Source organism: Heterocephalus glaber, unplaced genomic scaffold (genome assembly GCF_053883595.1).
Source record: "Heterocephalus glaber isolate CG9 unplaced genomic scaffold, H.glaber_assembly_v1.0 deba00001060, whole genome shotgun sequence".
Taxonomy (NCBI): Eukaryota; Metazoa; Chordata; class Mammalia; order Rodentia; family Bathyergidae; genus Heterocephalus; species Heterocephalus glaber.
In genome coordinates, this window is record NW_028258185.1 from 436,809 (window position 1) to 464,609 (window position 27,801).

General features: G+C 46.3%; 1 protein-coding gene across 4 annotated transcripts; it reads left to right on the top strand.

Annotated features, from left to right (window-relative positions):
* Nucleotides 1-17,370: 17,370 nt before the first annotated feature.
* Nucleotides 17,371-26,109, top strand: Nfe2 (nuclear factor, erythroid 2). Of its 4 annotated transcripts, none has more exons than XM_004872793.2 (3): nt 17,371-17,666; nt 22,462-22,630; nt 24,150-26,109. In XM_004872793.2, exons 2-3 carry the CDS (start codon nt 22,517-22,519, stop codon nt 25,155-25,157), a joined length of 1,122 nt encoding a protein of 373 aa, XP_004872850.1. In that variant the 5' UTR covers nt 17,371-17,666; nt 22,462-22,516; the 3' UTR covers nt 25,158-26,109. The 4 variants fall into 4 exon arrangements, with proteins under 4 accessions (XP_004872850.1, XP_004872849.1, XP_087065827.1 ...); XM_004872792.4 differs by lacking the exon at nt 17,371-17,666 and adding an exon at nt 17,718-22,268; XM_087209701.1 differs by lacking the exon at nt 17,371-17,666 and having other exon boundaries at nt 17,719-22,630.
* Nucleotides 26,110-27,801: the final 1,692 nt, after the last annotated feature.

Below are 27,801 nucleotides of genomic sequence, written 5' to 3' on the forward strand. Positions count from 1 at the left end.
ACAAAGGACGGTGAAGCAGGAGAATCACAGTGAGTTCAAGCCCAGCCTGAGCTACAAGACGAGACCCTGTCTCAAAACAAAACAAAATTTATGAAGTAGATGGTTATTACACACTGTTTACAGAAATTGGACCGGTAGCTGGGCCTGGTGGCGCACACCTGTAATCCCAGCACTTGGGGGCCTGAGCCTGGAGGATCACTGCGAATTTGTGGCCAGCCTGGGCTACCATAGTGAGTTCAAGGTCAGGTGAACTACATAATGAGATCTTGTCTCAAAAAAAACACAACAAACAAACCTGGACCAGTTAAATAATTTATTTAAAACTATATGACTATCAATTGGCAGCCATATATTTGAGTGCAGAAATCTGGTTCCAAAACTATGATCTGTCTCATGCTCATCTACCTGGAGCAGAATGTAATTATGCTTTTTTTTTTTTTGGTACCGGGGATCGAACTCAGGACCTTGCGCTTGAGAGGCAGGCGCCAGAACCACTGAGCTAAATCCTCGGCTCCAAAACTTTGATCTTACCCACAATAGCTCTGGGTTTGCAGTACAGTCTCTTGCATGCCAGTCCTGCCTGAAGACCCTACGCCAATAGAGCTACATGTTCTACCAGGACTCCCAGCAGGAAAAATGGGATGTGATTGGTATGCAGGGTAACTGACTCCTTTTCTGTGGAGTAACTGATAATTTTCGGAGCGAAGGGTCTCGCTATGTAGTTCAGACTGGACTTGAACTCACTTGTATAGCCCAAGCTGGCCTCGAACTCAGGGCAATCCTCCTCCCTCAGCCTCCCAAGTGCTGGGATTACAGGCATGCACCACCACACCCAGCTCGATATAATTTTTTTTTTTTTAAAGCTAAAGGCCAGGGATTTAGTTCAGTGGTTCTGCCACCTGCCTCAAAAGCGGAGGGACCCGAGTTTGATCCCCAGTACCAAAAAACCACCAACAAAAAAAACCCAGCTAGAGTTGTAGTTCAGCTCTAGAACACTTGCCCAGCATGCACAAGGACCTAGATTCAATCCTTGATACCACAAAGAAAAAGAAAAAGGCAGAAAAAAAGGAAGAAAAAAAATCATGGGGCTGGGGATTTAGCTCAGTGGTTCTGCTGTCTGCCTCACAAGCACAAGGTCCCGAGTTCGATCCCCAGTACCAAAAAAAAAATCATTACCAAAGTGAAGATAAAGTAAGATAATATGTGTAAACTGTTAGTCTACTATTGTTATTTATTATATATAATTGAATACCATTAAACACTTTTGAGAACATGCATGAAATTAGAGAAATAATTTTTTGTTTTTGGTACCAGGGATCGAACTCTGGGTCCTTGCGCTTGTGCAGCAGGCAGTGAAACCACTGAGCTAAATCCCTGGCCCGAGAAATAATTTTTTACATTGAGGTGAAATGCATGTAAAAACTAACCACAACCACTATCTCTCTCTAGTTTCAAAATATTTTCATTACCCATAAAGAAAACTGTGTACCAGGCCAGGAATTTAGCTCAGTGGTTTCGCCTCCTGCTGCTCAAGCTCAAGGACCCCAGTTCGATCCCCCGTACCAAAAAACAAACAAACAAACAAACAAAAAAACTGTGTATCCATAAAGCAGTCCCTCCCCTCCTTCTTCTGCATCAACCCAGTTCAGGCAGTTACCAATGTGCTTTCTCTCTCTGTGGCCATTTCAAATAAATGGAAGCATACAATATGTGATCTTTTGTGTTTGGCTTCTTCTTTTTGGATTTTCTTCAGACAGGGTGTCACTGTGTAGTTCAGTCTGTCCTTGAACTCACAGCAATCCTCCTGCCTCAGCTTCCCAAGTGCTGGGATTACAGGTGTGCACGACCATGCCCGGTATGTTTTTGTTTTTTTTAAACACCATCCAGTGGATATGAAGTGGTATCTCATTGTGGTTTCTATTTGCATTTCCCAAATGACTAATGATTTTACCATCTTTTCATGTGGTTGCTCATTTGCATACCTTCCTGGGAAAAATGTCTATTCAAGTCCTTGGCCCATTTTTAGGTTAGATTGTCTTTAGTTGTTGCTTTTTAATGTATACTGGATACTAGGCCTTTATCAGATACATGAGTTTTAAGCATTTTCTCCTCTTCTATAGGCTGTATGGGAGCAATTTTAAGACTACTAACTTGACAGCTGTGTGTGAAGAGAAATGAAAGACAGATCACCAAGGCTGGCACTGCAGTTCTTTCCTTTTTTTTTTTTTTTTGAGATAGGATCTAAATTGGCCTGATGGAACTCAAACTTGTGATCCTCCCGCTTCAGCTTTCCTCAGTTATAGGCACGTACCACCATGCACAGGTGCCTTTGCGGTTCTTCAGTGCATAGGGAACACAAACAAGAAGAGTTAGAAAATGCCCCAAAAGTCAGGTGTGGTGGCACATGCCTGTAATCCCAGCACTTGGGAGGCTGAGACAGGAGGATCGCCTTGATTTTGAGGCCAGCCTGGCTACAAAGTGAGTTCAAGGCCAACCTGAACTACATAGTAGACCCTGACTCAAAAAACCCCCAAAATACCAAAAAAAAGAAAGAAAAAAAAAGAAAATGTCCCAAAAGATTTAGCACAGTTTGAAGGCCCTGGGTTCCATTCCCAGTACTGGGGGAGAGGGGGCAGAAAGAAAGAAAATGGAAAGGAAAAGAAGAGAAGGGAAAGGAAAGGAAAATGCACCAAAATATTGTGCATGACAGGTGAAATTAGGAAAAGCCAATGTGTAATGGATTAGATCAGCAATTTTTGGAAGCAGTGAGTTATCTGACGTGGTTTCAGGAAAGCATAATTCTATCAACATACCTAAAGCTGTAGCAAGCTAATCACTTAAAGTGAAATGGCCGGAGCACTAACACAATCAAACTCTAACCCAATCAATTATAATAACATGGCTGAAGGGGATATAAACAGAATCAATTATATTAATTTGCCTAGAGCTGAAACCCAATCAATTAAATTGTACCTTGTCTTCATAGAAAGGGGAGCGAGGAGGTAGTGTAAAGAATCCTCTCCCCAACTACCCCCCAAAATTCGTTGGTATTTTCTTCAGTGACATTTAGGGAAGAAGATATCTTGTTTGGCCAACATGAATGAATGTCTTATATCTTTATAATGGAGATGGATGCAGTTCTATTAGTCGTGAAAATTATCCAACTAATTCTTTGTTTTGTTTTGTTTTTGGTACTGGGGATCCAACTTGGGACCTTGGATTTGTAAGGCAGGCTGATGGAACCACTGAGCTAAATCCCCGGCCCTTTTAGGGTTTTTTTGAGACAAAGTCTTGCTATGTAGTTCAGGCTGGCCTGGAACTCATGATGATCCATCTGCCTCAGCCTCCTGAGTGCTGAGATCACAGGCATGCGCCACCACACCCAGCACCAATTCTATTTGTTCACTAAGCTTCTGATTATCATATTTGCCTTCCAAAGTACTCAACTTTTTTGATCAGCCAATAGAGCTGTCTAGGGCACTGTATATTTTATAGAGAGATATGTAAATCAACCATTTAAGTTTGATCAACATAAGTCACTTTTTCCAAGAGAAATTAATTGACCAGAATTGAACCTCTGGAACTCAAACTAAGGCCTGGATTAAATTAGAAAACAAATCAGCAAGCCAGGCATGGTTGTGCATGCCTGTAATCCCAGCACTCAGGCTGAGGCAGGATGATCACCTCCAGTTCAAGGCCAGTTTAGGCTACCTAGTGAATTCAAGGCCAGTCTGGGCTACATAGCAAGACTCTGTCTCAAAAACAAACAAACAAACAAATTAGCAACTCTTGTCACTGAATTAAATTGTGTTATGGACATGTACCAACTCCCCATAATGAATGTAATCAGTATGTGCTACAAACATGGACTAATAAAATTAAAAACAACAACAACAACAAAAACTCCTGTCACTAATATCAACCTAAGAGTGGAAGGAGCTTTATTTCATGTGCCCAGAGAGACCTGAGAGGTGCGGGGGGGGGGGGGGGGGGGGCTGTTTGTTTGTTTGTTTTGTTTTTGTAGTACTGGGGAATGAACTCAGGGCCTTGTGCATGCTAGACAAGTACTGAGCTACATCCACAGCCCCAGAAGAGTTTTTGTTTTTTAAATTTTCCATTCTAGAGTGGAGTTGAAGACTGAGAAAAGTAACTCAAATTGCCTAGGATTGCACAGCCCACCTAGATTAGGCTCTGCACACTCTAACTCCAGCCCTGGGGACTGGGCGTGGTGTCAAATGCCTGTAATACCAGCATTTGGGAGGCTGAGGCAGGAGAATTGCCGTGAGTTCCAGGCCAGCCTGGGCTACATTGCAAGACTTTGTCTCAAAAAACAAACCAAAACATCATAAAGAGGAAGATTTGGGCCGGGGATTTAGCTCAGTGGTTCCAGCGCCTGCCTTGCAAAATTCGATCCCTGGTACCAAAAACAAACAAAACATAAAAAGGAAGTTTCCTGGGCTGGGGATTTAGCTCAGTGATACTACCACATGCCTAGCAAGCGCAAGATCCCAAATTCGATCCCAAATTCGATCCCAAGTTTGATCCCAGGTACCAAAAAAAAATAAAAAACAGGAAGATTCCTTGGGTTACATAACTGCTACTGCTTTCATTCAAAGGGGTGGGTTGGAAGTGCGGCCTGGTGTTCTGTTTTCCCTCAGTGAGGGCCGCAAAGCCAGGGCCTTGTGCATGCTGATCAAACACTCTGCCACTGAGGGACACCCTAGACCCCTAGATGAACTCTGGATGGCCAACTTGAAATCTGACCCAGTCTCTGGATTACTCTGTCACCCTGCCTCAGGACTGAGCTACAGACAGTGAGGGTATAGAGCAGCGTCCCTGCGGCAGAAGTCAGGTTTGCTGTTCACTCACTCAAATAGTTTTTTCATCTCTTCAAAGAGCTGAGGGGCCAACCCGAGGACAGGGATGCATCTTCCATCCTAACACAGTGGAAGGCCATGCTTGTGAGAATCAGTGCAGTTAGGCCCATGGATTTGACAGGAAAAGTAAGACAGTCTCATCTGATTGCATCTATTTTATCAATGAAATTCAAGGCACTTTCTTCTGCTATAGGGAGTTGGCCAGGGGAGGTGACTCAGTCCCAGCTATTCAGGAGACTGAGCAGGGTTAGGCAACTGAGGGAGACCTGTGTCTCAGAAAGGGAGGTAGGGATGCAGGGGAGTGGCAGTGATAGAGCCCCTCTGGGTTCGATTCCCAGAACTGCAAAAATAAATAAGAGGTAAGTGGAGATAGTGGTGGAGATTTTAGACAAGAGAAGGTATGGGACAGTCTGCACAGAGTAGAAAAGAAAATTTACTGGGGAAATAAAGAATTACTTTGGAGGGTTGAGTTTTAGGGACATAAATTTACTTCTTTTTTTGTTTGTTTGTTTTTTGGTTTTTGTGTTTTCGAGACAGGATCTTGCTATTTGTTCCAGGCTGGCCTTGAACTCACTATGTAGCCCAGGCTGGTCTCAAACTTGTGGTGATTCTCCTGCCTCAGCCTCCGGAGTACTGGGATTACAGGCATGGGCCACCACTCCTGGCTCTAGGGAAAATCTTTAAATACAAGAAAATCTGGGAAGGGTCCAGACACGCTGGGGCAAATTAGATGACCTTTTATCCAAGGTCTCAATGTGCTGTGCGTGAGACTTGGAGAAATAAAGGGCCCAGGCACTCCATCATTAAGAGAACCTTAGTACTCTCTCTCCTTGGTAGTTCTGGCCAAAATGACCACTAATGAGACCGGAAGTCCCTCTGTCCCAAGGGAGATCAGCCCAATGTGCCCAAAGTACTGAGAACTTTTTCTTTTTTTGGTGCCGGGGATCGAACTCGGGTCCTTGTGCTTTCAGAGCAGGCGGTGAAACCACTAAGCTAAATCCCCGGCCCCTGAGAACTTTTTTGAGAGCAACAAAGGCAGAGTGCTGGAGACTGAGTCCAGGACCCAGCATGTGCCAAGCAGGCTCTACCTCTGAGTACTGCCTCCACCCCTGAGAATTCAACAGCAATGAGACTCCTTCCAGGAGGTGGATCTTGAGCCCTGGCCTCTATTATGTACCGTACTAGCCCAGGACACTGGAAATTTCCTGTCCACCCAAACCTCTGTTACAATGCTGGGGCTCTCACACACTGTATTTAATCAAACCTCTATGCACCCCAACGCTTGGAATGATGAACCCCATTTTCTCCCTAGAAAAATCAGATTCTTTTCTCCTTTAAGACTAACTGAAAAATGACCTTCCACCTGGAGCTTCTCTAAGGCAGTTAGTTTCTCCTTTTTCTTTGTCCTCAAATAATTTATGGGTTTGCAAGTCACTGACCATATCCAGTTGGCTTTATTTCTTTATTTTTTTGTGGGGAGGACAGGGTCTCACTATGCAGTCCAGGCTGGCCTTGAACTCATAGCTATCCTCCTACCTCAGCCTTCCAAGCACTGGGATTACAAGCCTGTGCCACCATGCCTAGCTTCCAGTCTTTGGGTTTGTTTTTTTTTTAAACACATGTGTCTGTTGCATTAGACTGCAATTGCGCAAAGGCAGGGTATCTGGGTTTTTTTGAAGGGGGTGGGTATGGGGAGCAGAATCCAGGGCCTTCACACTGAGCTATATTTCCAGCCTTTTTTAAAATTTTGAGATAGGGTCTCCCTAAATTGCCCAGATTAAACTCAAATTTGGCAATTTGGCAATCCTCCTGCCTCAGCCTCCCAGAGTACTGGCATTACAGTTGTGCACCACTGGCTCTGAGTTATCTTGGTATCTTCTGAATTTAGCAATTTAGTAATACTCTATAAATATTTGTTGAATGAATGACTATATACATTATACTCAGAACTAGACATTCTTGGGGTATATATAAAAAACCTACTGCTCGTTGTGGTGCAAGTCTGTAATCCTAGCACTTGGGAGGCAGAAAGGCAGGAGGACAGCCATGAGTTCTAGGCCAGCTTGGGCTACATAGCAACACCCTGCCTCAGAGAAACCAAGAAAATCAACCAAACAACAACACCCATAAACTATAATCCTCCCCAGAAAGAGTTTATCTATTAGTTAGCAATAATTTGATAACAATTTAATATATTTTATATATATATATTTTGGTACTGGGGATGGAACTCAGTACCTTTCGTTTGTGAGGCAGTTGTGGTACCACTGTGCTAAATTCCCAGCCCTAATATATTTAATATTTACTTTAAAATTTAGTAATACTGACCCAAGCCCTGCTCTTTTTTCATATACAGTATGTACCATTTAATATCCCAAGTATTAATTACATGTACTCATTTTTAAATTCATTTACTTTTGTCAAGGATATGTAAAATAAGTATAGTTAAGAGCTGGGCATGTCGTGCATCCCTGTAATCCCAGCACTCAGGCTGAGGCAGGAGGATCACCATGAGTTTGAGGCCAGTTTGAGTTACATAACAAGATCCTGTCTCAAAAACAAAAATTTTTTTTTTTAAAAGATAAGTATTGTTATTATCTCCAAATTACAGGTGAGTAAAATTAAGTTCATAGATATTAAAGAATTTGCCAAAGATCTCAAAGTAAATGTCAGATCCACAGTTTGAGTACAGGCATCTTTTCACGCTGTTTTCTTGTTATTGTTTTGTTTTGTACCAGAGATCGAACTCAGGACTTGGCACTTGCAAGACAGGTTCAGTGCCACTGAGCTAAATACCCAGCCCCTGTTTTTTGTTTTTTGAGACAAGGCCTTACTTTGTACTTCAGGCTGACACTGAACTCATTATATAGCCCAGGCTGGCCTCAAACTCATAGTGATCCTCCTGCCTCAGCCTCTGAGTACTAGGATCACAGGCATGTGCCACCACACCCACGTCTCTTGTTTTTGTTCTTGTTTATAGTACTGGGGATCAAACTCAGGGCTACTCTATTGCTGAGCTTCATCCCCAGCCCTTTTTAAATTTTGAAACAGGACTTACTAAATTGCCCAGGCTGGGGTTGAACTTGCAATTCTGCTGTCTCAGCAGAGTCCTGGATTTTTTTTTTTTTGGTACCAGGGATTAAACTCGGGATCTTTCGCTTTCGAAACAGGTGCCAGAACCACTGAGCTAAAACTCTGGCTCAAGTCCTAGAATTTTTGTGACAAGGTCTTTACTCTGAAATTTATGCTTTTACTATTATAGTATGGTGCCTGGGACAAGTTTTGTACAATACAGTTTATATTATCATTGTTTTAGGATGATACAGTAAAACACAAAATAATATGGTTCAATTAGAAAATATTTAGCTGGGCGTGGGGGCACACACCTGTAATCCCAGCACTTGGGAAGCTGAAGCAGGATGCCTCAAGTTCAAAGACAGACTGGGCTACACAGCGAGACCCTGTTTCAAAAAAAGAAAAAATAGGGCCGGGGATTTAACTCAGTGGTTTCGTCGCCTGCTTCGTAAGCGCAAAGACCCGAGTTCGATGCCCGGTACCAAAAATAAATAAATAAATAAATAAATAAATAAAATTTAAATGAGATTAACCACAAACAGAGTTAAAGATGAGGAAGATATACACAAGCTGAAGTAGCCAAAAGTGTTGTGGCACTAGGTCCTGATTGAACTGAGCCTTGGAGAAGCAACCAGAAGGAAAGCAACACTGATGTGCTTTCCGGAACGTACATCATGTGCACATTGCCTCACCTCATCCCACACATCCTGTGACGGCAGCTTGTTCTCTCTATTTACCAAGGAGAAACTGAGACTCAGAGAGGTTAAAAAATTGGCCCAAATCCCCATCGCTAAGTGTTGAGCTGAGACTGAAACCCACAGGTCTCTTCTGCTCAGACTGGTGGAAGGGCAGATAGGGCATTCTGGGTAGAGAAGAGCAACAGGGACAAAGGAGGGAGGCTGGACTGAGCAGGATGCTGTGCACAGGGGTAAAGAGCAGGCATCAGGCCTTCCATCCTCATCTGGGATAGGACTTCCTAGGTGGCCCTGCCCACTGCTGAGGATTGCAACAGTGGGGTGGGGAAGGGGTTTTGGGGTTCCTGGAAGGTAAGTGAAGCCCATTAGCCTGGCACTGTGCCCACTGTGTGGCCAGCCCTAGCCCCGCCCAGGAGTGCTGGGATGAAGAGCTGTGGTCTGAAGGCCAGTTCCTGAAAGTCCAGTCGCCCACGAGGTGCAGTCTCGTTCCCACTCCCTTCTATATCAGGCTGCTTGCTGCTTCAGCCTTGTCTTGAGCATTTCTCCACCAGTTTGGCCTCCAGGTAGGGTGTTCTCAGTGCCTTAAACCCAGAGGACTCTGATCTCTAGGGATATTTATCTCCTTTTTTTTTTTGCACTTTATTAAATTCTTTTATTGGTACATTGTAGGTATACAACACAATTACATTTCTCATTGGGAATTGTACCTTTACATAATGCATCTTGGTTCTTATTTTTTCCCCATTCCTAGCCCTCCCTTCACCCCCTCCACCCTTTCCTATTTACAAAGACTTTATTTCCATTTTTTCCATTTCTCATCATTCTTCCTTTCCCTTCTTTCCTTTCCCCTGCCCCTCCCACTACCCCAACCCCTTTGGACCTTTTCTTCCTATTTTGCATTATCAATTATTCATTTTAATCAATGGTACATTTTAGGTATACAATATAATGCCATTCATCATTGGAAATTTGCACCTTTACATAGTCTCTCTTGGTTCTTATTTTTCACCCTTGCCCAGCCCTCCCTTCAACCCCTCCATTCCTCCCTATTTACAAAGATTTTGTTCCTATTTTTCCATTTTCTCATATTAATCCCATTCCCTTCTATCCTTTCCCCTAGCCCTCCCACTTCCTTCCTCTTTGCCCCTTTTCTTCCTATTTCACATGACCTATTATACATTTAGTCCTTATTTACATTTTCAGTTTCTCACACCAGAGCAACTATTCGGTATTTATACATGTGTGTCCTATTTATTTCCCTTAAGAGTATCGCCTCAATGTGCATCCACTTAGCTATAAATGTCTCTAATTTCTCATTTTTGATGGCTGAGTAGTACTCCATTTTATAAAAAAAACCACATTTTCTTTATCCAGTCTCCAGTTGATGGGCATTTGGGCTGTTTCCAAGTTTTAGCTACCACAAACTGTGCTGCTATGAACATGGGTGCACATATATCACTATGGTATGATTCTTTTAATTCTTTAGGGAAGATACCCAGCAGTGGAATAGCAGGGTCAAATGGGACTTCCAGTCCTAGTTCTTTGAGGTATCTCCATACTGATTTCCACAGTGCTTGCACCAGTCTACACTCCCACCAGCAGTGGAGCAGGGTTCCTCTTTCCCCACAGCCCCACCAGCATTTGTTATTGGTTGATTTCATGATAGTAGCCATCCTTTCTGGAGTGAAGTGGAATCTCAGCGTTGTTTTCATTTGCATCTCTCGAATGACCAGTGATGTTGAGCATTTTTTCATGTATTTATTTGCTATTTCTACTTCTTTGTCTGAGAAATGTCTGTTCATTTCAGCTGCCCATTTTCGGATTGGGTCTTTAAATTTGGGAGGTCTGATCTTTTTAAATTCTTTATAGATTCAAGATAGTAGATCTTTGTCTGAGGAAGAGCAGGTGAAGATTTTTTCCCACATTGTGGCTTGTCTCTTCACACTGCTGGTGGTTTCTCTTGCTGTGCAGAAGCCTTTTAATAAGAAGAGATCCCACTTGTTGATTGTTTGTGCTAGTTCATGGGCAACTGACATTTCTAGGTAACAGAGACATGGCAGGGGGTATCACAATCCCCAACCTGCAACTATACTACAAAGCTACTGTGATAAAAACAGCATGGTACTGGCAAAGAAACAGACCTGAGGACCAGTGGAACAGATTAGAAGATGCAGAAACAATGCCAGACACACTCAGCCATCTCATCTTCGATAAAGGAGCCAAACACCCTCACTGGAGGAAAGATAGCCTCTTTAATAAATGGTGCTGGAAAAATTGGGCTTCAACTTGCCACAGATTAAAACTAGACCTATATCTATCACCATGCACTAAACTAAAATCAAAATGGATTAAAGATCTAAATATTAAAATAGAAACTCTGAATCAGTTGGAACAGAGGTTAGATAGAACCCTTGAAGACATCGGTGTAGGAAAAGATTTTATCTCCTTTTTGAGACAGGGTCTTACTCTAATTCAGGCTGGTGTTGAATTCATATAGTCCAGGCTGGCCTCAAACTCATGGCAATCCTCATGCCTCAGCTTCCTGAGTGCTAGGATTATAGCCATTTGGCACCACATCTGGCCGATTCAACTCCTAATTGTAACAGATTAACTATTCTATTTTTTGTTTTTGTTTTTTTTTTTTTTTGGTGCTGGGGATCGAACTTGGGTCCTTGCACTTGCACAGCAAGTGGCTAAACCACTGAGCTAAATCCCCAGCCCAACTATTCTATTTTATTTTGCAGCATTGGAGATTGAAACCAGACCTCAAGAACGTTGGGCAAGTTCTCTACCATTTCGTTAAATCCCAAGCCCCATATTCACTTTAATACTGATCTCATTGACCTCTCCAACACCTCCACTAAATAAATATAACCATCATTATCTCCATTTTTCAGGTGAGGGATAAAGCTCAGAAGGGCTGGGTTGCTCAAGGCTACACAGCTCATAGATGCCACACCCCAAAGCACATGTTTCTCTCTCTCTCTCTCTCTCTCTCTCTCTCTCTCTCTCTCTCTCTCTCTCAGTATTGGAGATTGAACCCAGGGTCTTCACACTGAGGTATATCTACAGCCCTTTTTATTTTTATTTATTATTATTTTTTGGCACCAGGGATCGAACTTGGGACCTTTTGCTTTTGAGGCAGGTGGGCAGAACAATTGAGCTAAATCCCCTGCCCCAGCCCTTTTTATTTTGAGAAAAGGTCTTGCTCAGTTGCTGAGCTAGAACCTGAGATCCTTCTGCTTCAACCTCCCAGAGTGCTGGGATTACAGGCATACACCACCATGCCTAGCTCCTACTTCTCTCTCTAGATTTAGGGTTAAACTCGAGGTGCTATTTCTTCTGGGATAGTCTAGACTCAGCTCCCAGCCTTCACCCATTTGGCATCAGTGCCAGGCTTGTTTTTTTGGGGTTTTTTAGACAAGGTCTCCCTTTGTAGTTCAGGCTGGCCTCAAAGTCATAGCAATCCTCCTGCCTCAGCCTCCAGAGTTCTGGGATTGCAGATGTGTACTACCATGCCTGGCCAATGTGCCAGGCAATTTGAGCAGCACATAACTCTTAGATGCCAGAGTCTAAGGAACCTCAGTTCCACCCAACTTCCTTAAAAACCACAACCTCTGTCGAGGGGTGGGGGAGGAATGGGAAAAAAAGAAGAGGCAGGATATATCATGTACAAGTGCAAATTCCCTATTGTGAGTGTTATCATTATATATATCTAAAATGTACCAATAAACATTTTGTTAAACAAACAAAATAAATAAATAAATATAAATAAATAAAAAAACAAATAGGGGCTGGGGATTTACCTCAGTGGTTGCACCACCTGCCTCAAAAGTGCAAGGATCCAAGTTCAATCCCCAATAACAACAACAACAACAACAAAAACAAACAAAACCTAACCTCTTCTGGCCTGAATGTGGAGCTCAGTCTCCTCTCACCTCCTGAGTCATTTTTTTTTGATACCAGGGATTGAGCTCTGGACCTTGCGCTTTCGAGGCAGGCAGTGGCAGAACCACTGAGCTAAATCCCTGGCTCTCCTGAGTCAATTGTCTAAGAATTCTTATTGAGGGGTATAGTGGTACACACTTATAATCCCAGCACTCAGGAGGCTCAGGCAGGAGGAACACCAGGAATTCAAGGCCAGCCTGGACTACATAGGGAGACCCCATCTCAAAAAACCAAAAAGAAAGAAGACTTTTTTTTTGAGATAAGGTCTCTATGAAGCTAAAGCTGGCCTTGAACCTACTATGTGCCCAGCCTGACCTCATACTCATGGTAATCCTCCTGCCTCAGCCTATCAAGTGCTGGGATCACAGGCATGTGCCACCATACTCACTTCTTACAGACTTTTAAAAAAATCCTATCCTGGGGGATGGAGAAAGAAGGGGATTTAAAAAAGAATTAAGATCTACATCATCTATATGTACCAATTCCCCACAATGAATGTAATCATTATGTACTATAAATGTACTAATAAAAAATACTAAAATAGATAGATGACATACACTCTGTGCACCAGCTCCCCCCTCCCCCCCAAAAAATCCTGTCCTGCTGGCTGTGGTGCCACAAGCCTGTAATCCCGGCACTCTGGAGGCTGAGGCAGGAGGATCATTGCGAGTTCAAGGAGCCTGGACTCCATAGTGAGTTCAAGGCCAGCTTGAACTACAGAGTGAGACCCTGTCTCAAAAAATAAAAAAATCACCTAGCCATTCTGGGTACATGAAAATTATGCTGGCAAACTGATCCACAATTTACTAGTTTTGTGCAATATTATAAAAGTAGAAACAAAAACACTACCACATTGTACTTGGCTTTATGGATGGCTTTAGTGTGCACAGTGGATTGTAAATGCATCTTCTGCAGATTTACAAGAAATAGGCTCAGTTACCATTCTAAAGTATTAAAAGTACAAAGAAAACACTAAGCAAGCATTTATAGCAATACTAGGACCATCTACAATAATTGTTTTGACTGTTGCTTTGCTCATTAGCACAAATTTTCTGCGTTGTAATTATTGTATTACTTTGTATTTCATGTTTTTTAAACTCATGACTTTGGAGTTAAGTACTTGTACACCAAGTATTGCAATCACCTTTCTCTTATTGCACATGCAATGTACTAACTTACGGTTTTGGTGCTTAACAATATTCCTTTTTTTCTTTAATAAAGGATATTTATTTGAATTAAGAAATAAATAAATAAAAAGTCAAAAAAAGTCCTATCTTTACCCAAACTGGAACACAAGGACAAATGAGTGGTTGACTCAGGAGATCGGGCTTTGCCCTCTGGGCCTCAGCTCCTTCCACTCCGCCCTTGCTTTAGGAAGGGGTCGCTCTTCCCTGGTCCAGACCTCCTCCAGCACCTCCCCCACCTGGCAACTGCCTGGCTCTGGTGCCCAGGATAACGCCCAGCCCTCCCTGGCCCCCTGTGGCTGCCTCCCCTTTCCGTCTGTTGAGAGAGGAAGCCAGGGGGGGGCGGGTGCAACCCTGTGGGGCACTGATAAAGGGCCAGTGCTATCCCCGCCCCCTGGGGCCACTGCGGTCACACCAGTAGGCAACAGGCAAGGCAGCCAGCTCCCTCTGGGACCCATGACCCTCCCCTGGTTCCACCTCTACCCACCCCGCCCTTGTCATCTCCGGAAGTTGGTTGCATAACCCAGTGGGGTGTTTGGCAACATTGCTGTGGCTTGACCTGGTGCTGCTGGTGGTGTGCACACACGTTGTGGGGGTGAGGGTGGGGGTGGCTTGGCCAGGAGTGACAACAAGTTAGCCATCTGGGGGTAGGTGAGTGACACAGGTCAAGAATGAGAGGATAGTATAGCTATGCGGCTACATTTTTCTGTTTCTGTCTTGGCTACCTTTGTTGAAGTGGGAGAATTTGGGGGGTAGGAAAATCATAGGCATCACTGGTTTGCCAAGTCACAGGCACTACCCAACCCATTCAGGGTGCAACTCAGCTAATGCCCTACACAGTGTAGATCAAGTGAAGGAGACTTAAGGTGGGAGGGGATCAACTCTGGGCTTTGGGGGACTGAGGGCTGGAAGGGGTGTTCTGTAGACAAGACAGAGCCTGGGAACCAGCTAAGACGTCTTTCTACAGGAGGGGTATGAGGCAAGGTGGGAGACACCTCAGCTAGCCAGTTGTCTACATGAAGGCTGTCTGTTTACTTAGCTCACCCTATATGACCACATCTGTCCCCACAGATAGGTACTAAGGGACTTCAAATACTGTGAATACCATTGCTTACTGGACAGACTACTCTCCTTAGCTTTATTTTCAATAAATTGTACAATCCCACTCCAGTCAAATTTTCTAGGCTTAGCCAGAAGTGGTGGTGAGCACCTGTAATCCCAGCACTCTGGGAGGAGGCAGGTGGATCACAAATTTAGGCCCAGCCTAGGCAATTTAGCAATTTAGACCTTGTCTAAACATAAATAAAAAGGGCTGGTGATGTACTCAGCGTGAAGGCCCTGGGTTCAGTCCCTTGTACTGAGAAATCCAGGCTTATATATTTTTCTTTTTCTCTTTTGTGTGCTGAGGGTGAAATGGAGGATTGCACACATACCAGGCAAATGCTGTCCTCCTGAGCTATGTACAGCCCAGCAGCCCCTAATGCTTGTCTTCTACTACTGATTACCCTATTCCATCCTCTATTAAACCCACCATTTGCTCAAAATATGCTTCCCCTTCTCTTTTGTCACAGCCCAGCTCAACTGTCACTTTCACTGTGATTCCTTCTCTGAATTTCACCAGGTAGAATTTATTTCCTCTTCCACTGCACAACACTTGACGTAGACCTTAACATAATTCCAGACGACCCTGTGAGTGAGGGCATGAACCATGTTTTATTCATCTTTGTGTTTCTGGACTGTAAGACTCTCAATAACTTTCTTGAATGAATGAATGATAAGACATTCATTATCTATACTTGTGTCTGCAACACCATATAGCATCCTGAACTAGTGTGCTCATTCAATAAATGTTTGTGGACTACCTGTAACCTGATATCATTATATAATCAGCCACCAGTGTGACTCACCACTGTTCATCCCCTCTGAGGGGCCCGAATGTGTATGTAAGCGAGAGAACTGTATCTGAAGGTCCATGTGTGTGACACAGATTCACAACCAAGTCTTAAGAGATTCTCTAAAAAAAAAAAAAAAAAGAGGTTCTCTGCCGCCTGCCCTGCAAGCGAAAGGACCCGGGTTCAATCCCCGGTACCAAAAAAAAAAAAAAAAAAAAAAGAGAGATTCTGAGCCTACATGTAATACACAGTGAACTCATTGGATCACTTTCTGTCCTACATAAATCATGCATGTATAGTCCTGATCTCCTGGGATAGAGTTGGAATTCAAAGTATTCACCCATGGGTTTGGCATGGGCATTGATTAATCTCAGTACAAGCAAGCCTACACGGGAGGCTCCTTGTGGTATCAAAACAGCCTCTTTACGTGCATGGTTGTGTTGCTGGGTTTGAGGGCTCACAGGGGAGAAGTGGGGTGGCCAAGGTAGGGTGATGTGATGAAGAAACACCTGGAGAGCTCACAGCCACTGCTGTTTATCAACTAGGACAGAATATTTTCCAATATTTTAACTATGAGCACAATCCCATCAGAACATGCTGGCTGAAGGCCAGCCCTACCCTGGGGTGACATCTGTCTGCTTCCCCAGTCTTTTTTTCTTTGGCTTTTTGAAACAGGGTCTTGCTATGTAGTTTAGGCTGGCCTTGAACTCACTATGTGGCCCAGGCTAGCCTTGAACTCATGATGATCCGATTACTGGGATTAGAGGTGCCACCACACCTGGCTTTTCCAGTCTTTAGATGTTTTCAATTTAACACGAACATCATGAGAAGGAAAGTAGAAGAGTTGAAGGTAGACATGTGAAGGGCTTTTCTTAGAGCTGAAAGCTACTAAAAACTGAGAGGGAGGAAAGAAGGAAGGTGCTTTCCTCATAGCCTCTAGAGTGATCTTTGGCCTGAGTTTGGGTCCTCTCACTTTGAGGAAAGGTGATGAGTGAGATGCTTCTGGGTAAGCACTGGCCAGATTCGGACTGCTGTGATGGCTAACCTGAGTCTTGCACTTGCATCTGGCTTGTCCAGGGTACATGACTGCCATGTGGCTGGGGTGCTTTACCTAGAAGAAAGGAGGACACCAAGGGTCCCCTTTAAGGGAGGTGAATAATCTCCCTTCTGGGCACCCACTCACCCAATTCCCCTCACACACGGACAAGGAGGGGAAAAACACCTGGCCAAGAAAGAAGCCTTTGTCTTAGAACATCAGAGGCTGAGGGGGAGGGGAGAGCGCTAGGTGAAAGGACTCATCAAAGCAGTGCATGGCTCCTCCTCCCCAAAATAGCTCCTTTAGCCTGTCCCCAGGGTCCAGGTGCCTCCTGAATGCCTACCTACTTAGACACCTGGGAAGCCCAACACCAGGTCCTTAACTTCCTGCCAGCCACCTTGCTAATGACTCAGTTTCCCTGTTCCTAAAATAGCCACGGGAGCAGAGAAGGAGGCTACAAGCTGTATAAGGTCTAGAGGTCATCTCGAGGGGACCATGGGTTTGGAATTCATCCTATGCATGGGAGAGTCGCAGAGCTGGCTGGACTCCGGGCTGAGAGGGCTGGGAGCAGCCTGGAGCCCTGTGCGCCCTGGCTGGCCCGGAGTAAGGCAGGGGCGGGGCGCGGGCAGAAACCACACCGGGTTCAAGTTTCCTCTCTTGGCCAGAAGGGGCAGGAGGAGGAGGGCCACAGGGAAAGGGGAGGGTAGCAGGAAGAACTGCGAACTGAGGCCGAAGGCTCAGAGCGAGGGCCGGTGCGCCTGCTTGGGTCTCCTGCGCTCAGCCGGAGAGGAGCGGCCACGCTCAGCACCCAGCAATGGTCCGGGGGCGGGGCTCGGCCCGCGCGGCTCCTCAGAGGTAGCAGGATCCCTGGCCCGGAGGTACCAGCTCTGACCCAGCCTCCCCAGAGACGACACCGGGAGCCTCATCTCTCTCCGCACCTTGCTTGGACTCTGCCACAGGTGCCTGAAAGTGGGGTGGGGGTGGGGGTGGGGGGAGGGTGGTCTGGATGGGACCCAAGGGACAGGCTGAGGAGGTGGAGGGGAGAAATAACCAACTTTCACAGTGTTTGTAGCAAACCTTTCCAAAGTGTCTCTGGTTCAGGAATTTGACATCTTTGGGAAATCCTCTGGGAGAATACTTAAATGGCTTCTTGGGTGTTCTGGGATCCTTGGGGTGGGGGGATGTGGATGCGAACAGCATCGTGGTACCCTGAGGACCCCTGAAGGTCTGGGGAAGGCCAGGAAGAAGCTTCCAGCCCAGACGGAGGGCTGCCCCGGAGGAGCCAACAGACTCCCAACCACCCTTTCTCCTGCTCCATTCCATTCTGTTGCCTCGTCCAGCCAGCTGGGACGACTTGGGGGAAACAGGAATTGGAGACTTGGGCAATCTGGAGTCTGAGAAGTGTTGCTACAGAAGGATGAAGTGGTTAGGTCGGGGGTTCTTGCATCCCTGTTGCCCCTTTTCTTCTGTGGGCCCTGGGGGTGGTAGAGCTCACTGGAACGGGAAGGGAGAACAAGGCTTCCCTACCAACAGGAGTATCTTTCCTGTTGGGGCTGGTGGCTGCTAGGTGCTGGGAGGCTGGGATGCACTGGAAGAGAAGAGAGGAGCTATCAGATCTGCTGGGCCTGGGAGTCTCAAGTCACTGATCCCAAAGGACTATGGTTTGGGGTCTAGGGAAAAGGACAGGATCGAAGAAACTTGTCCCCTGCTCCCTTGTTCTCACACAAGCATCAGTCATGGATGCACCCATAGGACTGATATTGCTCTGCTCAAATCTCTTTTTTCCTTCATTTTGGGTATCTCTCTGTCACCTCTGTAAGCCTCTCCCACTTTGAGAGTTCTCCCTGATCTTTCTAATTGGGTTGCTTACTTGCCAGTCTATACCCCAAATTTTACTGATCCCTCCCCATCCTTCCAGTGTCTATACTGACACCTGGAGAGGTGGGGTAGTCTAATAAGCCTCAAAATAGGACCCTGAGGCAGGCCTCCTCCCTATGGTTCCCCTTTGCCAAGAGCCCTGGCACAATGGTAGAGGCCAAATGTCTTCCTCTCCCTAAATTCCCTCACCAGTGATTCTGTATCCCTAAGCACAAAGCTCTGTGTCATTCTGTAAATACTTAGGGATTGTGATAAAATCCTTCCGGGGGTCTAGGGGTCTAGCTCAGTGGTAGAGTGCTTGCTTAGCATCTAGCATGCCCTGGGTTTGATTCCCAGCACCGAAAAACAAAACAAAATAAAAACAAATAAAACAGCTTTCTAAGACATCAGAATGTGAGTGAGGAGGAAGAGGTTTTGTTTGTTTGTTTTGGTACGGAGATTGAACTCCGGACCTTGTGCTTTCGAGGCAGGTGGTGGAACCACTGAGCTAAGCCCCCAGCCCCCTTTTTTTGTTTGTTTGTTTCATTTTTAGTTCTTGGGACAGAGTCTTGCCGCGTAGTTTAGATTGGCCTTGAACTCACTATGTAGCCCAAGCTGGCTTTGAACGCTCAGCAATCCTCCTGCCTCAGCCTCCTGAATGCTAGGGTTACAGGCCTGCACCACCATGCCCTGCTGAGGAGAATGTATTTTAGTTCCTGCAGATGGCACCGGTTCTAACTGATCCATAATGCCAAGGAATAAGAGAAGGAGAAGGAAGAGCCAACCCCATGAAACAAGGTTGTTGTGTGACCTTAAAATGCAGACTAAACTGTACATTGGGAGCTGCTTGTTCACACTTTCCCAGCCTCTCCCCAGTTTCTGGACCCCTGTGGTATTCTGTTTGATCAATTCTGAGTACACTCTCCCCTGGCCTATCCCACTGGGTACCAGCTCACCAGTTTTCTGCAAGGCAGGCTCCTGAGACACAAGGGAACCCGTGCCTTGTGTGGACCACCACCATTTACCACCTGGGTGTCCAGAAAAACAGCCTTCCCACACCCTCCTTGGCCTTCTGCAAACTTGCTGCTGCACCAGAGAGCTGGTGGGGCTGGTCCAGAGGTTCTCCTCAACTCCCTCTCCCCTAGCCTTCCCCTGCTCCCCTCCCACCTTCTCACTTTCCTGTCCCTGGGAGAGGGGGAGACTGAGCTCCAGCCCTTCATGAGAAAGGGCTGATAGCTAGGCTCAGACAGGCTGGAGCCCAGCCTTCCCTGGCTCAAGGGTCGAAAGCCTGAAGAAGCTTAGAGAGGGCCGGGGATTTAGCTCAGTGGTTTCGCCGCCTGCTGCACAAGTGCAAGGACCTGAGTTCGATCCCTGGTACCAAAAAAAAAAAAAAAAAAAACCCACAAAAACAAGTTTAGAGAGCATTCCTTGATCTCCATCTGGCTTTGTGTTCTCCTCTGTAAGTGCATACAGATGGACTAGTTTAGTGGTTTTCAAGGTGAGATTGGCCAGTTGCATCAGAGTCACCAGGGTACTTATTAAAATGCTGGTTCCTGGGTACCTACTCTATGAATTCAGTTCAGTAAGACTGGGGTGTGGCTTTCAGGAATCTGTTTTCATACACATCCCAGGTGAGTGTGGTGCACAGTAAAGTTGTGACTCCCTGAGCCAGATGCAATCTGAGACCTCCGCAGCATCAAGGTTCTCTAGTCCTCCATTTAATAGAAGAGGCTGAATGGAAAGGCCTTTGCCCAAGGTTATGTAGTATTTTGAAGGCCAAAGAACTTGGTCTTCTGCCTCCTAGGGCAGGATCTTTGTGCTGCAGCTTAGAGTCAGATCCAGGAGGATAGGAGAGACAAAAGAGGGGTGGGGTGAGTGAAGAACTATGAGGCAAGAGTTGTGGTCCCTGCCCCCAAACCCCTTCTCCATTCACTTTGCTTTTGGGCAATTTCCACCAAACCTGGGTGGGGATGGTGGGGTTCCGGTGTTGAAATGGACAGACATAAACACCCCACCCACTCTGCCCACTGGCCAAGGGCTTGTGCCTACACCAACTCAGCGCTGGAGATGGCAGTGTAACAAAGGGGTGGAGCAAGCGGCACAGGAGATCCTCTTTCAAAAGGATAAATTGTAGTTCCTGCTAATTTTGTGATAATTCCAAGAGTGGATTCCATATTGTACAGCTGCAATGGGCCCTGTTTCTGGTGGGTGGTCTAAAGTCATGCAATCTGAGATCATTCAGTCCTATTCTCTGTCCTTCTATAAGTTTTCTTCACCCCTAGCCTGCCTCCCATTCTTATTATTATTATTTTTTATTTTGGTACCAGGGATCGAACTTGGGTCCTTGAGCTTGCAAAGCAGGCAGTGAAACCACTGAGCTAAATCCCTGGCCCTCCCATTCTTTTTTTTTGGTACTGGGGATCGAACTCTGAACTTTGCACTTTCGAGGCAGGCGCCAGACCCACTGAGCTAAATCCCCAGTCTTCTCCCATTTTTTTTTTAATTGGTTGTGGTGGTGGCATGTAGGGTGTGTGCAGTTTTTGACCCTAAGACATTAGGAGGCTCCTGCCAAATTCTACTTGGACTCTTTTGCAGCAGACAAGAACAAATGCAGAGATGAGTGTCAGGGAGTAGAGAGGTAGCACTAGGAGAGGGATCAACAGAGGAAATGATCAATGCATGGGGAAGAGTTTGCTAAGAACTCTAAACTGCTCAAGCAGAAAGGGACTTCCAAGTTCAAGTAGTCCAACTCTCTGGTTTTACAAAGGAGGAAACAGGCCCAGAGCAGTGAGATGAATTGCCCAACATCAGACTGCTGCTTTGCGGCAGAGCTGCCACTAGACATGAGGCCAAAAGAAGAGAAGAGGGGCTGGAGGGGAGTATGGATTCAGGGGTCTAAAGAGAGGTACTGCCCAGGAAAAAAGGGACTGAGACTCCGTAGTACAGACAGACTGAGGAGGATGGACAGTACTGGCTCTGAGTGTGGAGACCCAGCAGTGTGATGGGAAGGTACCTGGAAGGTGCTGCAGGGGAGTGAAGTTAGGTTACAGGCCTCATCATGCCATTTACCAGCTTGGGATTCTTTTTTTCTTACTTTCTTTTCCTGGTAGCTTGGGTCTCAATTTCTGAATGGACCTTCCAGGATCTTTGTGAAAATCAATCTTACTGGCATAGCTCTTGACAAGTGCTTATGAACTAAGTCTTTGCTATGGTTGTTATGTTATCTTGGAAGACAAGAGATGCCCCTGGGTGGGGTGGGGTATGGCCAAGATGCCCCTGTTGGGACACAGGGTAGAGGTTCAGTGTCTCTGGAGCCCAATCCTCCTTTGCCTCTGCTGCCTGAAGCTGATAAAACTCTTATCTGTCTGGCCCAGGCAGGGAAGCCCAGGGTCAGGATGGCAGGGCTGCTATCAGCAGCCAGGCCTGGGCCATATCTTCAAGAAGGGGAGGGGCTGTCTGCTTACTTCCCACAACACACTCCTTGGGGATCCCCAAGCACTTAGTCTCATCTTGAAGAAAGAAGGTTGAGACCCTAAAACTGAGGACACGGGAGGAAAGCAGGGAATACTCTTGATGTTTCCTCACAAAATGAAAGAACAAAGCAACCAAAAAACACTGGAAGATCTGACTCTGTCTCTGACCATGACTACAGTTTGGGGGAGCAAGAAGTAGGGGAGAAAGAAGGCATCTTATTGGAAAAAAAGGTAAAAACCTATGGTGTTCCCAAAGGAAGTGACAATGGCTGTCCACACCACAGAGAAGAACTTGCCAGGTGAACGGGGTGGCTGACAAGTCCAGCATGAGTAGGGGAGGAGCTGGGGGGGACCCCTCCACAGAGGCAGGACGTATGCCAAATCTAGCAGGAGCAGCTCTAATACCTTTCTCCCTTCTGCACAGGTTGCTGGGCCCTTTGGTCTTTGGGAAAACCTGGACCAGACCCTGGCCCAGTAGGATGCCCCCCTGTCCTCCTCAGCAGAGCAGGAACAGGGTAACTCAGCTGCCCTTGCTGGAGGTGGGCGAGATGGAACTGACTTGGCAAGAGATCATGTCCATCACTGAGCTGCAGGTGAGCAGGGCTGGGGAGAAGGGAGAGAAGCAGGGAGTCTGGCCTGAGGGAGGCAGGAGTGGGGAGGAAAAGGGCTCAGGGCAAGAAGTGTTGCAGACCCTGGAGAAGAAGCGCTGGAGTATGTGGGAAATGTGGATGAAAACCCTGAGGAACCTGGAGAAAATGGAGAGTGGGAGAGCAGGAGATAGGAGTGGTGGGGAGGGAGAGATCTGATTGGGGTGTAGGCTTCTTGCAGCAGGCCCTCTGCTCAGGCCTCTACCTCTCTCTACTCCCCTCCTGCTCTCTCCTCCGTCTCTCACCCTCTTCTGTTCTGACCTCCCTCTCCCCCAGCCCTGCTCATCTTCACTCATTTTCTCCCCAGCCCTTAGCAACTGGTCCCCTTTCTCCCAGGTAGCAGAGAAAGAGTAGTTCAGGGGCCTCAGGAAGGAGAGTCAGACTATGCTGGGGTCCTCTCCTCCTGCAGGTTGGACAAAGGGGTGTCTGTTGGCTTAACAATGATGCCTTTGTCCCTCTCTGCACTGGAGCAGGGTGGGTCCCTGATGTGGGTTGGGGGCCTTGTTTCCAGCATGTTCTTTCCTCACTGCACCTGGGCAGGGACCGAAAGGAGAGAGCAGAGCTTGGGCTGCCTCCCCAAGGTGCTTGTTCACTCCCAGCCCTCCCCTGCCCCTAGGCCTGGCGCCCTCAGGATTTGCCCCAAGCCCTCCTTTCCGAACAATAGCTCCCTCTTCTGGGCACCCAGGGCATGGCCAGGCTGTGAACTTGACCTTTTTTTTCCTTTTTTTGGTACGGGGATCAAACTCGGGTCCTTGCACTTGCAAGGCAGGCACCAGAACCACTGAGCTAAATCCCCGGCCTATGAACTTGACCTTTTGACCCTAGGTAACCAATGCAGGAAAGGATGCTAAGGGGTCATCTTGGAGAACATGGACTTATTTTCCTGAAAGAATTAAAGGAGTCATTTCTACTCAGAGCTTCTTCTGAGGAGATTCTGTAACTTCCAGTGTTAAGTGGTCTTCTCTATTTTTTTTTTTTTAAATCAGGGTCTTGGTATGCAGTTCAGACCACTGAACTATGGAGCCCAGGCTGGCCTCAAACTCATGAGGTGGGTCATCCTGCCTCAGCCTACCAAGTGCTGGGATCATAGGCGTGCACCACCACACCCGTGCTTCCAGGGATTTTTTTTTTTTTTTTCCTGGTACTGAGGATTGAACTCGGGACCTTGCACTTTCCAGCCATGCGTCTGAACCACTGAGCTAAATCCCCGGCCCTTCCAGTGATTTTTGACAACTTTCCACTCTCTTGTTACCATTTCATTTCGCTGGGTCTTTCAGAAGGACCTCACTTGATCCTGAGAGAGTTCCAGTGTCTCTCCCTGATATGTTGCTCAACCTGGAATTTACAGTCTTCCCACCTCAGGCTCCTAAATTACACCTAGGATTATAGGCGTGCACCATGGTACCTGGTTTATTGGTTTCTCTTTCTCAGCCTGTCTCCACATTCTTTGTATCTTTCCTTACAGGGTCTAAATGCTCCAAGTGAGCCATCATTTGAGACCCAAGCCTCAGCCCCATACCCTGGACCTCCACCATCTCTCTCCTACTGCCCCTGCTCAGTGCACCCAGACTCGGGCTTCCCCCTTCCTCCACCACCTTATGAGCTCCCAGCATCTGCACCCCATGTACCAGATCCCCCATACTCCTACAGCAACATGGTCATACCAGTCACCAAGCCACTGACCCTCTCTGGCCTGCTCAATGAGCCCCTCCCAGACCCCTTAGCCATTTTGGACATTGGGCTGCCAGCGGGGCCACCCAAGACCCAAGAGGACCCAGAATCCGATTCAGGATTATCCCTCAACTACAGTGATGCCGAATCTCTTGAGCTGGAGGGGACAGAGGCCGGTCGGCAGCAGAGCGAGTATGTAGAGATGTACCCAGTGGAGTACGCTTACTCACTCATGCCCAGCTCCTTAGCCCACCCCAACTATGCCTTGCCTTCTGCTGAGCCCTCCATGGCCTTAGAGCCCTCCACAGGCCCTGTACGACCTAAGCCTGCTGCACGGGGGGAGGTGGGCAGTCGGGATGAGCGGCGGGCACTGGCCATGAAGATCCCCTTCCCAACGGAGAAGATTGTCAACTTGCCGGTAGATGACTTTAATGAGCTGTTGGCACGGTACCCGTTGACGGAGAGCCAGCTGGCGCTAGTTCGGGACATCCGACGGCGGGGCAAGAACAAGGTGGCCGCCCAGAACTGTCGCAAGAGAAAGCTGGAGACCATCGTACAACTGGAGCGGGAGTTGGAACGGCTGGGCAATGAAAGGGAGCGGCTTCTTAGGGCTCGAGGGGAGGCTGACCGTACCCTGGAGGTCATGCGCCAACAACTGGCGGAGCTGTACCATGACATTTTCCAGCACCTTCGGGATGAGGCAGGCAACAGCTACTCCCCAGAAGAGTATGCACTGCAACAGGCCGCGGACGGGGCCATCTTCCTGGTGCCCCGGGGTGTCAAAATGGAGGCCACAGACTGAGCACCCAGAGTGGGGGAGACATGCTGGGGATGTATTTCCCTTATTCCCTTCAGATAAAGGTTCTCCCCAGCTCTGAGACCTAAAAGGTGCTAAGTTGTCTAGACCAAGAGGACAACAAAGGGAAGCCCAGCATTTGGAAGTTCCAAGGTCTGTTCTCTGAGGCTTGCCTGGAGGCTGGGGAGGGACTTAGCTTCCCAGCCCAACCTCTTCCACTTGTCTAGGCTTTGGTCTATAAAGAGCTCTTACAGAAATAGCTTTTTATTGGTTTTTTTTTTGGTTTTTGAGACAAGGTCTCCCTATGTAATTCAGGCTGGCATTGAACTGTGTAGCCCAGGTTGGCCTCAAACTCATGGTGGTCCTCCTGCCTCAGCCTCCTGAGTGCTGGGATTACAGGCATGCGCCACCAAGCCCCAAGTGCCTTCTTTTTTTTTTGGTATCGGGGATCGAACTTGGGTCCTTGTGCTTGCACACCAGGCGGCGAAACCACTGAGCTAAATCCCCAGCCCAAGTGCCTTCTTTCTTGAGGGAGGTGATGAAGCTGAACATTCGTCAGATCACTGCTTGTTGGGGGTGGGGAGGGTCTTGGACTCACTAGGTAGTCGAGGTTGGCCTCAAACTTGCAATTTTCCTGCCTCAGTGGCTCCCTATTCCTAAAGCTGGGAGAGCTCTCAAGGCTGGCTAGATCCTCAACGTAAGATCCCTGAAGTTTATGTCTCTTCTTTCTCAAATCTTGGAACAACAAAGCAAAACACAACCTAGAATACCCATTGGCCTATTTTTGTTATTTTCCTCCTTACTCAGCCTGGCTCCTGATGTGGCAGAACTTTCTCAGAAGGCTGGGCTATTCTCAAGTGGAAGGAGAGTTTAATTAGACACTGAAATTTCAAAGTATTTCACTCAAGCCTTTGGTAAAATATGCTGCACAGTGGAATAAAATATGCATTCCTGTGAACCTTTCTCTTTGGTTATGGTAGATAAACACTACCCAATACTTTTCTCTCTCCCTTGTAACAATACAGTTGACTAAATTTCAGATTTTTTTTTTGGAGACAGGTTCTCAATGTGTAGCTCAGGCTGACTTTAAACTGACAGGGATCCTCCTGCCTCAGCCTCCCAAGTGCTGGGATTATAGGCATGCGATACCACACCTAGTGAAATTTCAGATTCTTTAGCCACATTGAAATCCAGTCAAACAACTGGTTGTGGTGGCACAAACCTGTAATACCAGTACTTGGGAGGCTGAGGCAGGAGGATCACTGTGAGTTCAAGGCCAGCCTGAAGTACATAGGGAGACAAGCTCACCAAGAAAAAAAAAAATCCAATCAGGCCTCCCTGACACAGCATGCACTCTCGGTGGAGGTAAGTGGTTCTCAGTCTTTCCAGTCACTAAATCACACATCTAACCTCTTTGGAGGTTTTTTGTTTTCCCCTCTGTCCTACTATTTTACAAGCTTCAAGAGGAAAACCTTACTTCCAGTTCTGATCTAAACACCAGAGATGTTGGGACCCTAAAGCAGACAAGTGATTCGAGATACAAGGGAATATAAAATGTTCATCCCCACACGTTCTGGAAAATACAGTTCTAGCCCAGATTTAAGGCAAGAAAGCAATTTGAATCTCCCTGTTCCTAACAGATTTGAATATACTCCAGACAACTTGTCCACTTCTAAATTCCCTCAAAAGATTGACAGTATTCTTATGTTTCAAACTGTAAAGGGCAGGGTCTTGGGCTGTCTGCAAGTTTGATTGTATTTTGCCTAAGGAACACCAAGGATTTTTCTATTCTATCCAAGTTCATAAAAAAGGTAGTAACTGGCAAATCCAGACATTTTACCTAGTTAAGTTCCAAGTTTGATGATACAGTGAACAGGAGAGAAAATGCTGTGGTCACAGAAACCACACTAAAATGGAGAATACTGTACTATGGGGTACACAGTGGTTTTTGGAGTTGAGATCCAGTGGGTGCAGGAACTTGGACAAGGTTATCTTCCTTGAATCTACTTGCTTATGTAGAAAATACAAAATTTACTTTTCAACCTTGTATAAACATACAGTACAGCAAAGTACATGGATTATAATAGGAAGAATGGAAATAGAAATATTTATCGAACTGTTTAGCTAGTGAGCTGTCCTATGCTTCCAATGGTATCCAAAATAAGAACCCTCTTCTAGCAAATTCAAGTTACGAATAAAGTGAGAAACCAAGATGAGTTCCAGGCAAGCCTAGGCTCCATAGTGAATTCAAAATCATCTCATAAGGAAAACCATGTCATTCTTTTCAAATATCTAAGATACCTTAGGCCCCTATGTTGAGTATTTCAGAATGAAGTGAAGGCAAGCTTTTCCCTACAATTTACCTTATCCCTACATAGTTCAGTTCAGGCTGGCCTCAAAACTCACAGTAATCCTGTGTTCAGCTTCCTGAGTGCTAGGGTTACAGGCAGGTCCACCATACCCATCCCTACTTAAGATTCAAAACTTAGGCTGGATAGGTGAACTAATGAGAAACCTGAGCATTTGCTACCAGGTAAGTTACTGCTTCTGTATTGCTCTGAAAATTTCAGGTTGATGCAGGCTACAGTAGTGGTCACCTACAATCCCAGTACTCTGGGGGCCCTGAAGCAGGATGGTAAATTTGAGCCCA